The 14,323-nt window shown below is 42.5% G+C and overlaps 1 protein-coding gene across 1 annotated transcript in view; it reads right to left on the bottom strand.

The window, feature by feature from the left end:
• Positions 1-14,323, bottom strand: part of LOC121946594 (vacuolar protein sorting-associated protein 13D-like) — a 129,699-nt gene that overhangs the window by 26,620 nt on the left and 88,756 nt on the right. Inside the window, 18 exon segments of the mRNA XM_042491235.1 lie at positions 550-698; positions 797-893; positions 1,553-1,702; positions 2,454-2,603; positions 2,832-2,936; positions 4,151-4,321; positions 5,001-5,109; positions 5,276-5,433; positions 5,935-6,037; positions 6,149-6,384; positions 6,634-6,757; positions 7,159-7,334; positions 10,441-10,571; positions 12,447-12,589; positions 12,940-13,066; positions 13,451-13,642; positions 13,733-13,980; positions 14,073-14,289. Of these exon segments, the coding sequence (XP_042347169.1) occupies positions 550-698; positions 797-893; positions 1,553-1,702; positions 2,454-2,603; positions 2,832-2,936; positions 4,151-4,321; positions 5,001-5,109; positions 5,276-5,433; positions 5,935-6,037; positions 6,149-6,384; positions 6,634-6,757; positions 7,159-7,334; positions 10,441-10,571; positions 12,447-12,589; positions 12,940-13,066; positions 13,451-13,642; positions 13,733-13,980; positions 14,073-14,289 (2,786 nt within the window).

Below are 14,323 nucleotides of genomic sequence, written 5' to 3'. Positions count from 1 at the left end.
AAGGCACTCTGGAGGCAGCTTCTTGAAAACTTGAAAAAGATGGAGAGGATGTCTACTCTTTTTTTTAAAGAAAAAAAGGATTGTTACACCCCTTTACATCAGTAAGACCTTGCAATCCCCTGTAAAGCTTCAGTGAGCCCTGGTAGGGGGGCTGGGATCCCCAGCTTGGGAAACAGTTATCTAAATTACACCTGAGTATATGGGGACATTTCCAGTTTCCCAGAGAACACTGCTACAGAATACAGCTCATTTAGGTATAAAAAAGGAAACAAGCATTCTCTGGGTCCTCAAATGCAGACTGGCATTTGGAATTTAGGTGGTGTTCCTTTCTAAAACAACCCCAGTCCATTTTCTTAACAACATGCAACCATGCAATTTGCAGGAGGTCTGTGCAGCTTTGGTTTTTGGAGTCAGGTGATGTCAGCTCCTCATGATGTCAACAGAAGGTAGCATGTTGCTCTTTATTAGAGGTGACATTATTGTACATCCGCTAAGTGCCGATTTATGAAGCTTGGCAGCAGAAGATATAAAAAAGAGGATCGAACTCACCTTGAGATCAGGAGGCAACTTGTGGGAGGTAAAGACGCTCAGTTTGATCTGAGGGAGGCTGATCTTCAGGTTCTCAAAGTAGTAACGTTTGGGAGGTCCTGCATCCTCATTGTGCTTCTCGTAGATGTTTTCATCCAATTTCTCCAGCTCTGAATTTATGACAGTTCACTTGTTATTTTACTTTTAAGCAAAAACATCTTCTAACTTGCAGCATCTCACAAATATTAACATTCAACAAGTGACCCACCAGCTTCTGTCTGTCCGTATCCAAAGAAGCTGAGCAGCTTGAGCAACAGTTTCTCCTCGATGATGACTGTGAAGCGCCTGGCCGTCACCATGAGGTGCTGTAAACACATAATGGTCATATCATAAGTCGTGACTCTAAAGTTTGCTATTCTTTGGCAAACTAAAAATGTCTGGTTTCTAGTTTGCACAAGAAATCAGGAATTATCTAGTACTGATCTGAAAACTAGAAATACTGCCCTGTAGTTGTCTGCCTACATGCACCAGTCAAGTTTGTCTTACAGCTTACATCAATGTCTGTGAAAACATGGATACTTCACACACATTTTTCCACACACATTTTTCCCCCAGCAGCACAGAAGATCTAGGATGGGCACCCAAGATTAGTGTCACCAATTCACTGTGTGACCAAATATCTCCCCTTCTGTTCCTGACTATTTTTGCGGAACACAGTGATATCGAAGTATGAGATGAATGCAAAGTAACTGTGACCTTGACCTTTGATCACCAAAATCTAATCAGGTCATCCATGAGTCCAAGTGATTGTTTCTACTAAATTTGAAGAAATCCTCCCAAAGTATTCTTGAGAAATGGTGTTCACAAGAATGGTCCACATGGATGGACAAAACATTATGCGTCCAGCCTTGGCTAATGCTGGTGCAGAGGTATAAAGAAAGACTTTCGGCAGTTTCATTTTCAAGTTTCTATAGCATCAATGATTTCTACATAACGCTGCAGTGGTTTATTGTGTGATAATCACCTTGTACAGATCAGTGAGCATGAGGCTGCTGGGAATCTTGACTGCATTGACCTGCAGGGCTGGGCCGCTGTCATTGACACTGCTGTCACTGGAGCTTGGTGTCACACACAGCATCACAGGTTGGGTGGTACCCAGCAGCTGGTTGTCCACCTGATGAACACCATATGACAGACCAAGTATTAAGACAACAGTCTCCACTTAAACAGCACAGTCCTGACAAGATGTTATAGTTAAATGCATTCTTTGCAGAAAAGAATGACTAAATGACTATGTTTCATACTCAGTGTTTACATGAAGCTTCTGGATCAAAGCACAGTGGATAACAAATGTATCAATGTCAGTAACACTGGAATCAATCTACCACCGTGCCATTTCCAAATTGTGTGATTCTGAGAATCGCTTTCAGCAAGATTTCATCTAAATGACAAGTAGAATAGCAAGAAGACAATGATTAGCTTTAAAAAGCAGGTGTTTTCACAAGTGATCAACATCATCTGATTCCTGCTGAATGAGACTGTTATGGGGCTGTTCTAAACTCACTTCAGGAGTCAACTAAAAATCTAGCAGTCTAACACAAAGCTGAAATTATTATTTGAATGTGTATTCTTTTAGGCATGTGTACACACACACACACACACACACACACACACACGTATATATACATATATATATATACAATGGGAATATAGAGAAAGACAGACAGCTTTAGTCATTCACCTTTCTTTAATGACATGAATTACATCACTAGATTGCCTGTCACTATCTAAGAAAAACAGTAAGCGTATTTAGTTTTTATCATCATGTCAAGCACCATCAATAGCTTTTTTTTTAAATGGTGTCACACATACAATTTGAACTTGAAGTTAAATACTGAATGTTCCCATGGCTGTGGTGAGCTCACCTGGATGTTCTGAATGCTGAGCTCCAACACCTCGTTGGCAGCAGTGCGGGTGAAGTGGACATCTATACCAGACAGAGTAATGAACACAAGCTCTTCAGGGACCTTGCTGACCAGAGACACACCCAGACCTTCCTCCATGTTCACCAACACCTGGGGATAAACAGAAAGAGACATCTCTCACTGAGACACACTGACGATTACTGTAGAAGCCCCTCAGCACCTGGAACCACACACACATGGTTTTTAAAACATAACAAATAAAATGAGGAACTATGATTGAAAACATTTCAAAAAATAAATAACAAATGGGGATCATGAATGTGTCATGTAGTTCTTTTTTTTTTTTAAGCATGGATGTCTGTAACAAACTCCTCCTGCCTCCAGCTCCTGCTCAGGCTCCCCCTTTTTCACATCCTCTTTGCCCCTGTCCTGCTCTGTGCTGGGTGAGGTCCGGATCATTCTCCTCTGGTTGAAGTCACTGACCTACAAACAAACAAACAAACAAACGTCTGTGAGAAATGATGAGGTCATCACTCTAAATAAAACTAAAAATACAAAATACAGTCAAAATGTTAAATATACAGAAGCAGGGGTGAGACAAATCTACAGCCTCTAATGTCTCTGATGTCAGTTCATTACAATATCTGCTGAAATATTCAAAATGACATATCATAACTAGAATTACTCTTGCGACTGTATCCCTCAATCAACCAAACGTCCAGACTCACATGCTGTATGTATTGAACACATTGAGGGAATTAAATTCAGTAAAAGGTATCTAGTGTATTTTTGGTGAAACGTGAACTATTACTACATTGACATGTATGATTTCAATGAATAATTTCCAGAGCTTACTTACATAAAAACTTCTGTGGTTACACTGCTGCTTTTTTTTGTGTGTCTCTTTGAATAGGCTGTCAGCAGCACTGCAGCTCGCTCTGCTCTCTGCTACACAACATTTTACAGAATGCCAATGATATTTTCCTCATTATTGATGTATTATTTCACCAACCTACAACACATCAGCGTGTTCCTGTGTGTGTCACAAGAAGAGTGTACTATTGTTGTGAACCCACCCATATGTGCACATCTCAGTATCTGAATAATGTGCTCTTAAATTGGCAACAGTAGCAAGGAATTCTGAACCATTCTGACTTTAGACCAAGTTTTTGTTGATGCTTGACTGCACAATCGCCTTCTGCTGCCTCAAAATAGCAGAAAAGTGCACATAATCCTTGTTTTTGGGGCACACAGATGGGCACAAGTGCTACTGACGCAACGTGGGCGCTGGCCATGAAAATGATTACTATGTCTGTCTAAAACTAACAATGATGGCTACACTGCACTTGTGCACTACTTTGTGCCAGGTGCAAGGTAGGGCCCAAAGACTTCTTACAGATTTTGGACAAAGTAAACTAATTATCAATGATTCACGAGAGTTAAGATTTTTTTGATAAAGAGCCCTTATCTTAGATCTTCAACATTCGAATGCAATGGTGCAGAGTGCAGTGCATCGTAAGTGCTCAACGCAAGAGTAGAGGCAAACGAACAGCTGGATGAAACCTTTGTTCTAAAATATTTTGGTAGAAGTTTAGATTAACCAAAACACTAATATCTTAAAGATCTACTCAGTATCAGCGCTATTAGTGTTGAAATTTTTTTACTCCTTTTTGAATATTTATAGGCCTTGTTCTCACTTGCAAGACACGTGTGGGTCCATCTGGCAGCACCTGGACCGACAGCACACCAGAACCAGGTCTCATCTTCTGGTTGATGAACTGCTGCTCAGGGCCAGGCTCTTGCAGCCCTGAGTCTGGCCCCAGCACCACCTCTGCTCCATCATACAGACCTGCCACCCCACCCTTCACCTGAAGTAGGTCAAAAATAAGAAAGCTCAACATAAAGACAAAAGTGTAGAACATGTCTCAACACTAAAATCTCAGGGCTCCAAACTCCACAGCAGTGCATTGAGGAAAACAGTTGGCTAAACTCTGAATAACAACATTTTTCAAACTCCATAATCACAGCCAAGTTAACATTGCTTGTTGTTATTACTATTATTGTTGCTGAGCATCTCTCACCCACTCTCTCTCTCTCTTCCACCCTTTCTTACTCTCTCGCTCTCTTTCTTCCTCCTATACATCATTTTTTGATCTACTGTAATTGCTCTTTATTGCTTATTGTATGTCTGTCTGTCCTTTTTTCTTTAAAAAAAAAAAGAGTAGACATCCTCTCCATCTTTTTCAAGTTTTCAAGAAGCTGCCTCCAGAGTGCCTTATCTCTTTATAAGGGACTTAAATTTAACCAATGTGTAGAGGGTGCATAATTCATCTGTTAGAGACGATACATTCTTTTTGTATGAGACATAAACTTTCTCACAAAGAGTTTACATTCTTATATCCTCCAGTTTGATGCCTTCTTCCTAAGATTTCTACCATTTTTCCCCCATTATAGTATGTTGTAAAACTCTCAGAAGCAAACAGTGATTTGTGATAATGGGCTTTATAAATTAAATTGAATTGTTTTGATTTGGCTTGGTGCACCCACCTGTACTACCAGCCGGGGAAGGCCACAGGTCAGCATGCCTGAGCTGAAGTACCATGTCTGAGTGGTGCTCCGGCGTGAGTCTGGCCTCCTCAGCATCAACGGCTCAAAACTGGAGAGACAAACAAGTACAGAGAGAGACACCTCACATCCTGTCCTCAATTATATATTCCCTCCCAGTTTATGGTCCAGTGTCAACAACTGAGTGTTCATGACCCCTGAGTGAAATATCTGTTGTGTTGAGCTCTGGACACATTACAGCTGCACACAGCACACACCTGTTGTCACTAACAGCTGCGAGCCCAGCGATGTCCAGCACCAAGGAGGAGTCCAGTGGGCGTGGCTGTGCTGGCTTGCTCTGGGGTGGAGATGAGCCTTCATGACAGAGCATGCCAGTCCCGGTCATCCTCCATAGCTGGGAGCGCTTCCCTGGCTCCTGCACAACAATCAAAGTACATGTTAACACATTCAATTGTGGACCTTGTCTTCATGCTTTTTTCATGGGCTGCCTTCAAGTAATGAATATTTTCATAATAAGCTTACACCTTGAGGTAATGTTTGATAAGATCAGCATTTCTCAGAGCCTAAGGTGACATCTTCTGCGCGATAGTCTCATACTCAGTTTATAATCACAGAAAAAAAGAGAAAAACAGCACATGCACACATGGCATTTAAACAATTAATTGTTCATCAGTGATTATCTACAGTATTTAATGTTCTTGCAATCAACTGACACTTGATCAACTTAGCGCTGTTTTTTCCTCTTCCTCTTTAAACTTGTACAACAATGACAATTTAAACAGTCCATGCAATTTCCAAGTTTTAAAAACACTCTAACAGTGTGACTTTTTATGGAAACCTCTTGTTTTCCATCTTACACACATTTTAGATGGAAGTCTTTTGTTCATTCTTGATTATTTGAAATTCCAAACACTACCTTCTTTTTCAGGATGACCCTTTGAGTCTTGGTGTCCACATCGAGAACCAGTTCAGCACAGCTCACCAGACGCTTTTTCCCAACGGGTCTTTTCTCAACATTGCTGAATCAACAAAATGGTGCTGCTTATTTTTATGACTTTAAGATTTGTATGGCGAAAGTGTAGTGATATTTAAGGACATTATTTTTAGTAAGTAATGGTGTTGGTCCTTACGGTGAGAAAGTGTGTGTGGCTGCAATGTAGATGAAGTTCTCATAGTAGAGCTTGTTGTATTCTCTGAAGAAGTTCATGTCAGATGTGACCTCTGAAGATCCAGCTCCCTTCACAGTCAGTGTGAGGTAGGGAGGCAGTGTGGGTTCATCACAGGCGTAGTCCAGGACTGAGCCTGCCTTTACCTCGGTGTGCAGCCGGATGTCAGCCACTCCATGCTGCCAGAACTGAATAGGCACCTGCAAGAGTTCAAACAATACAATCTATTCAGTATTATAATTCATTTATTGACTTGAGCTTTTTTTTAAATTCTTCATAACTACTTCTGTTACTTTCGTCATGTCCAGACCACAAAAACGTGGAGTTTATGGAGAGAGGACTGGGAGACCAGTAAGTTACTTGGTGACAGGACTCTTTTTTTCTTCAGTAATTATGTCCACCCCTTAGTAACAGGTCATTCTACTGAAGCTGTCACAGCAGCAGCTCACCTCAGAGATGTTGTCTATTTGAAAGGGTGGAGGCAGCTGGTCGGTGTCAGTGAAAGAGATCTGGTAGGTGGCTCCCTTCAGAGTGATCTCTGTCCGCAGGAAGAAACAGTTCCCCAGTGTGTCCCTGTTCAAATCAATCAATCAATCAATCAAAGTTATGCAGCAAAGGGCCGAGGCTGCAATCAAACCTACGGCCGCTACGGCAAGGACATAGACTTTGTATATGGGGCGCCCGCTCTGCCAGGTAAGCTTCTGGACGCCCCTTCACCTTCCATTTTCAACCCAAGAGCTTAATAATAAACTATTGCTAACTCAAGCTATTGAAATGATCTAAACACAATTTTTCAAGTAAGCAAAGTTAGGAAACTGATAAAATATATGAGTTATACAGCATACAGTAAATTCTTCCATCAAGATGTACTATTTGTACAGGAAAGTAAACAATGGATGTAAGCAGGTGCTTACAGAGCCATGGCTATGAGGAAATAAAATTAGTTGGTGCTGGAAAGTGTGTATCTAGCTCACCTCATGTTGACATGAAAGGACTTGGGTTTGTTGACCTCGAAGCCTCCAGACCAGGTGCAGTTGGGGGTGTCCATGAGGCGCACACACAGCAGCTGGTCATAGTCGTTGCGAGGCCAGTGGAAGACAACACTAGAGCCCGGCAAGGTGGAGATGTAACCCTCTGGGTTGGCTGTACCCTAAAACAAATGTTTTCATCAATGATGTCTGTCATATTGTATTTTTATTGTCCCATTGCAGGTGAAGCTTAATCACTTTCTTGTGATACAACTAAACAGTACACTAAAATATTTCTCTGCCTAGTTTGACCACAGTTGGTGAACAGTGACTAACAGCTGCATTAGAGACTCCTCCACTTGGATTGGTTATTTTTGGTGCCCCTCAGTAGATTCTAGCAATTGCCATTTGCGAGGTAGATAACCTTTCTCACAGGTCATCTGTCTCATGTACTTCTTTCAGGATATGGTGACAATTTCAGCAAATATGAGATAGTTGTTGTTTTTTACGTACAATTTACCAACTGTAGCTTTAAGCTTTTGCCCATTCTTGTTATACCTCTGCCTATAGCATTCTTGCTGTACCTGCCTCCTCATGCCGGCTCCTGCTCTGCCTCAACACTACTGTGGATCAGCTCAGCTCTCCCCTGCTCTCTGGAATCCCTCTGTGCAGGTCCCTGCCCGTTTTCCCTGTTTTACCCACCTCCTCTGCTCGTCAATGCCTTAAACTCTGGTTGCAATAACTCAGTAATATCAGTCTGTGGACACCAGCAGTGAAAAGGTCCTCCAGGCTAAAGAAGGAAGCCTCTCGGGTTTGGTTGGCCCAGGGTCTCCTGAAGCAGGAGAAAGGTAAACCTGTGTGGCTGTGGTGGTCAACAAAGGTGTGGGAGAAGTTCAGTTGGCCTAAAAGAAGTTCTGGCAAATCCTCAGAAGACCCTCAGAAAGGCCAATCAGGTTTTTTTCTCAGGCTGTTCTCAGAAGGGGAGGAGAACTGCTGACCCGGACAGGGGATCAGACCTAACATTAGCCAGCATGCGGGCTTTCGGCCGATATCACGTAGTTTTCTGACTGATGGGACTATCAACAGACAAAATGTCCAGTGGGATGTATGCCAAATAAATAAATACATTCAATAAAAGCATAATAGACATGACAAATTAAATATAAACTTATATCATGCAGGCCAGATTTTGGGCTATTAACCCTTTGAAACCTGAGTGAATTAGCTAGATTTCTTTCAAAAACATGGGAAGGAGGCAATGAGCAATGAATAAAAGAAATGACAAAAAAAAATTAGCAAGAAATTAGTAAAAAGTAACCCTAGCCCTAGCCTTACGGCCTGAAAATAAGTACAAAAATGAAAAAGAGGGAGAAAATAAAAAACAACCAAGGATATGACCTGAAAAAAGTGCTCATAAATTATATTAATTTTAAATATGTAATTATTTATCATTATAAACATAGTTTTTCCCTTGCTTTATTGTTTATTGTTTCCAAAGACATTCCCCCCTTGCTTTAATTTTTTTTAAAGCAACTAATTTCCTGCCATTAATGAAACATTTGTTATTAAGTTGCTAATTGCCTTTTTTTCCATGTTTTAAAAGAAATTTGTCAATTTGCGTGGGGTTCAAAGCTTTATATACTTGTGAAAGGCATTTAAAAGCAGCACAATAAAAATGATGTTGCTCCAGTTTTAAAATCGTTAATTACAAACAGATCACTTCATTCAAAGAACCTGAATGAATGTGTCTCTGCCGCTTTAGAGTATACAACACATCCACAGTGCTCATGGTTAGCATTCTTGATGGAGTCACGTGACAGTATTTCGGATCATGTTCTCCGGGAAGACCTCCAATACACTGTGGGTCAGAAAACACCAGGTCACCACGGCTTCACCACGGTGGAAGGCAGAAGATTCAAATTGGTCCAATTTTTCATGGAACTCAGCATGCTTCCTTTAAGCGCCCATGTTGATCAATGGGCCGTTCACAATGGCTGCAATGTTGCAGCATTTTTCATGAAAACGACCATGTCCCCAAGACACTCCTGTGGGGGGCACTGTAGAAATACAGAGTTGTTGCAACAAGCCATCCGGTCAGTGTATAACCAAAGTGAGAATTGTGTGAGTCAGTCATGTTTCAAATGGGTGCTTGCATTGACCCTTGTCACTAATCCTGTTTGTGATATTCATGGACAGGATCTCAAGGCAGGGCAGGGTGTAGAAAGAGGTTTAGTTTGTGGATCTCAGAATTACGTCTCTCCTCTATGCATATGATTTGGTTCTGTTGGCTTCATTACACCGTGACCTTCAGCATGCACTGGGGTGGTTTACAGCCCAGTGTGACATCGTTAGAGTCAACACCTCCAAGTCTGACACCATGGTTCTCTGCTGCAAAACAGTGGATTGCCCCCTCTGGGTTGGGAGAGAGGTAGACCCCAAGTACAGAAGTTTCAGTATCTTGGGGTCTTGCTCATGAGTAAGGGTAGAATGGAGCATAATGTAGACAGGTTATTTGTCATTGTGTCAGCATTTAGGCACTGTGCTGGACTGTTGTGGTAAAGAGGGAGCTGAGTCAAAGCTCTTGATTTACTGGTCCTTTTGCGTCTCAGCCTTTACCTACGGTCATGAGTTTTGGGTACTGACTGAAAGAATAAGAAGGAGGATACAAGTGGGAAAAATTAGTTTGCTCTGGTGGATGTCTGGGCTCAGACTTAGAGATAAGGTGAGGAGCTAAGACATCTAAAGGGAGCTCTGAGTAGAGCCACCGCTCTTTTAAATCGAAAGAGGCTAGCTGATGTGGTTTAGGAATCTGATCAGGACCCCTCCTGGGCGCCTCCTATAAGAGGCCCTGAAGTAAGCACAGAATACTTTGGTCTGGGATTGGTTAGGATCCCCCAGGAGGAACTAGAAAGTGTTGGCGTGGAGAGGGGCTTCTGGAATACCTAGCTCAACCTGCTACCCCCACAACAAAGCCCCAGATAAGCAGATAAAAACTAATGGATGTTAATACATTATCATATGTTCCCAGTCCAAGCCTCTGCCTCTGTGTCTGCACTTGGGTTTAACCTTCAACGCAACACCTACAATAACATCACAATATCAATATGAGATATTTGGTCAAAAATATTGTGATAATTGATTTTCTACCCATTGCCCAGCCTCAAAACAACCCTGGCGGGCAAATAAGCCAATCTGAACTGATGCTGCGACGCTGTATAAGGTGTGTGTTTTAACCTCTCGGCTATCAGAACACCCTGTGAGCACTTCATTTCTAAGTTATTTCCTTACCTTTCCTCTTGCAAACTCTCTCTGAGCAAAGGCCAGTTTGTGTGTAGAGCGGTTGTCCAGCAGGTAGCGTGGGGCAAACGTCACTATGTGAGTGTCTCTGTAGCGTCCTTTTCCTTTCCGCACACTAATGCCTGTGTTGATTAGACAGGGAACAATGGAGGTCAGACAAACAGTTTGTTTTGATGATGTGTGTAGAACAGATATTATAGATCTAATGTCAACAACTGGACAATAAATGTCCAGATATCTGCTATACAGATCTTTGGTAAATGCATCGCAGTGCCAAAAAATCCTAGCGCAGTTTGGCAGTGAGGGAGTTCTGCTTTATGTCAGAAGATAATATATGTGCTATTAACTGCCCCCAATACGAAATAGGGACTACAGATTTAGTGCAAAAATAATTCTGAATGATGGCCAAAAAGCTGCAGATTTGCACCAAACATTCCACTCAAAGTTTAAAAAGAGGGCAGAATATTATGATAAAAGAGGGGATAATACTAAGAGAAAAGAACTATTAGAGTCCTCATCAGAGGTAAAACTGAAGGAATTTCTGATCACATAATAATAAAGTACTGAGACTCACCATTTAATTTATCTTATATTCCTTTGCAAAATGAGATATGTGTGCAGGAAAACTAATCAGAATTGATCATAAATAACTGCAATTTCATGAACTATGCTACACATAAATACATATATTTTATTATATTTATATAATATATATATATAGCAATTTAAAATTAGATATACTGCCACACAGTTTTATGCCTCTTCACACCAGTCAAGTTGCACTCATAGCTTACACCCATGTATGTAAAAAACATGGATACTTCACACACAGAAGATCTCTACAAACAGTTTCAAGGAGGGCACCTTGGATGACTCGGTGGTTGTTGGGTGTATAAGAGAGGGAGAGGAGGGGGAGTACAGGTCTCTGGTGGACAACTTTGTGGAGTGGTCTGAACAAAATCACCTGAGGCTGAATGTTAACAAGACCAGAGAGATGTTGATCGACTTCAGGAAGAAGAGGACGTCCTCACAGCCTTTACAGATCCGGGGGTAGACTGTGGAGGAGGTGGAGGCCTACAAATATCTGGGTGTAGTGATCAACAGGACTGGAAATCTAACACTGACGCTGTGTACAAGAAGGGGATGAGCAGACTCTACTTCCTGAGGAAGCTACGATCCTTCAATGTGTGCAGCAAGATTTTGGAGATCTTCTACCAGTCTGTTGTCTCCAGTGCCATCTTCTTCGCTGCTGTTTGTTGGGGTAGCAGCATCAGAGCCAGTGACACCAACAGACTTAATAAAATCATTAAGAAAGCTGGCTCTGTGGTGGGTTTCAGGCTGGAGGCCGTGGAGACTGTGGTGGAGAGGAGGACACTTAAAATACTGCTCGCCATCATGAACAATGCACTCCCTCCACCGCACACTGGACCGACAGCGGAGCACCTTCTCCAACAGACTGATTCAGCTTCGCTGTCGAAAGGACAGATACAGGAAATCTTTCCTGCCACAAGCCATCCACCTGTACAATAACTCACCTCTATCTGCTGTTTAAACTCTGGCCATGTCACTCTACACTGCTGACTTTATTTTGATTTATTCAGATACTGTTCCGCACTTTACACATGTATATATGTATAGTCTCTTAGTTTTTTTTTAGTTTTTTTTAAGCGTATTCCTTTATATTCTATTAATACTGTTTGCTCTTTATTCTCTTTGTTCTTACTGCATGGCACTGCTACACCCCAATTTCTCAGTTTTGAGATCAATAAAGTATATCTATCTATCTATCTATCTATCTACAAGAATGTGCTGTCTGGCCGGACAGACGCATGTATAGATGTACAGATGGACAGAGATCCCAATTACATAATACCTCTGGCCTCTGCTATTGCTAGTGCTGAGGCATAAAAAAATGGTTTCCCCTGATGCCAAGCCTATGTATCCTTTGGTCTGAAGATCAGGATCAGGGTGGATCCTGTGTTTCTAATTCAACTCACCTATGTTGTAGATGAGGCCAGGTCTGTTCCCGTGCTGGATAACCTTAATTGCTCTGACTCCACTCCCTCCGTCCAGTGAGAAGCCCTGGCACCAGCCTGGAACTCCGTCTGGGTGGATGCCTTTCCCAATACGCATGGTGCACCTGACAACAAGATAGATAGGGAAAAAGTAGAAAAAAAAGGATGTGGCAGCTGTGACTCAGAAAGTAGAGCCAGTTGTCCTCTAATCATAGGGTTGGTGATTTTGTCATTTGCACGTTAGCAATTTCTTGGGCAAGTCACTGAACCTAAGGGGGCTGTTGCCATCAGTGTTTGTGTGCAGTCCAATTTCTAGGTACAGTAAAAATAATAAAGTATGAATCTCAGTCAGTAAAAACACCAGGAGGATGCCTGTTCAGGAGAAAACTGCTCATTACCAAAGACATATCTAATCCTGATGTGTGTGCTCAGGAAAAGAGAGAGGACCAGAGAGGCTGGTTTGTGACACACTTACATAGCAGGCTGCTCCTTGTCAGTGTAACAAAAAAGTAATGGGCTAAGGCTTCGGGCCAACTCGTGCTCCTCAAACTGGCCTGCTGCATCAGCTTTACCATTGTCCTGACGGAAAATTAACGGCAGACCTGAGGAAAAAACATGACTTTAAGGAATGATAACAGAGAAGCCTGCTCTGACAGCAACGTCTGAATTGTTTTTTTTTTTAAATGTAGTACCGCAGTAAATAAAAACTAGACATCATCTCACAGCGGGCTTAATGGCCCCTCTCCTACTTCTGAACCCCCTACATACCTGTAAAGTTACATCACTGCATCAGACAGAAAGACGGACGGACAAACACCTGGCATAACCCTCAAAATTGCCTTGGTAGTTCCCACCACAACAGATGTAACCAGGATCACATTTTGACACACACACACACACACACACACACACACACACACACACATACACGTTACTTTCCCAAAATATTCAGTGATCAATCATCACTGGAGAAGCGCTGACTTTACCCGTCTTGTTGATAAGCCAGTAAGGGGCAGAGATCAGGATCTTTAGTGCTCCTTGGGCTCGCAGGATGATGCGGATGGTGAGGCAAAGCAGATGTTTGTTGGTGTCATACAGCCTCATGCGTACCACATAGTTCTGAGTCCCAGGAGGGATCAGCAGCTCTTTGCAAACAGGGAAGTTCTCCAGCAAGACTCCTGAAGGACACACACCATGAAACCAGGAGTAAGGACAAGGAAAATGTTTAGGAAATAAATAGCAGCCTGTAAGGGAATGTTGGCCCTGACCAAGCTCCATGTTCTGTGAGGTGTCGGCAGCGTGAAGCACAGCCTCTTTCCCAGGCTTCAATGAGCCTCTGATGGAAGTTCCTTTGATGTAGTAGTTGAGGTCACAGGGCAGGAGGTTGGCCAGCACCATGGTGGGCAGCAAGTAGATGGTGTGGCCCGGCTGACGGTAGATTTGCTTTGCACTGCCAGAAATCCTCTTAGCAGGCTGCTGGTCTGGGTAGTTCTCCTTTTTGATGACCACACAAAACCTGTGAGATGCAGAGGAATGAAGGGAATGATGCAAGACATGAGGAAGACCAGAACCAAGAAAAAGACTTCTGTATTCACTGACTGTATTCACCTGAAGTTACGCTTGAGGCTGTCATCAAAGTCTGCTGACTGACACTCCCTCTTACTGCTGCTGATCTCTCCAGGTCGCTCCACGCTGGTCCAGTGGATGGGAACCTTACAGAAAAACAAGCCCAGGCCTTTGGGCCGAGCTTGCAGCCGCCAGGATGTCAGGTGGAGGGGGACTGCCAAGGCCTGGCCAGGAAGGATAGGAGGCAACACCACTGGTTCTGCCAACACAGACACACAATTAGCTACATTTAA

The sequence above is a fragment of the Plectropomus leopardus genome, chromosome 8 (genome assembly GCF_008729295.1).
Source record: "Plectropomus leopardus isolate mb chromosome 8, YSFRI_Pleo_2.0, whole genome shotgun sequence".
Lineage (NCBI taxonomy): Eukaryota > Metazoa > Chordata > Actinopteri > Perciformes > Serranidae > Plectropomus > Plectropomus leopardus.
This window is presented reverse-complemented; position numbering and strand designations above follow the sequence as displayed.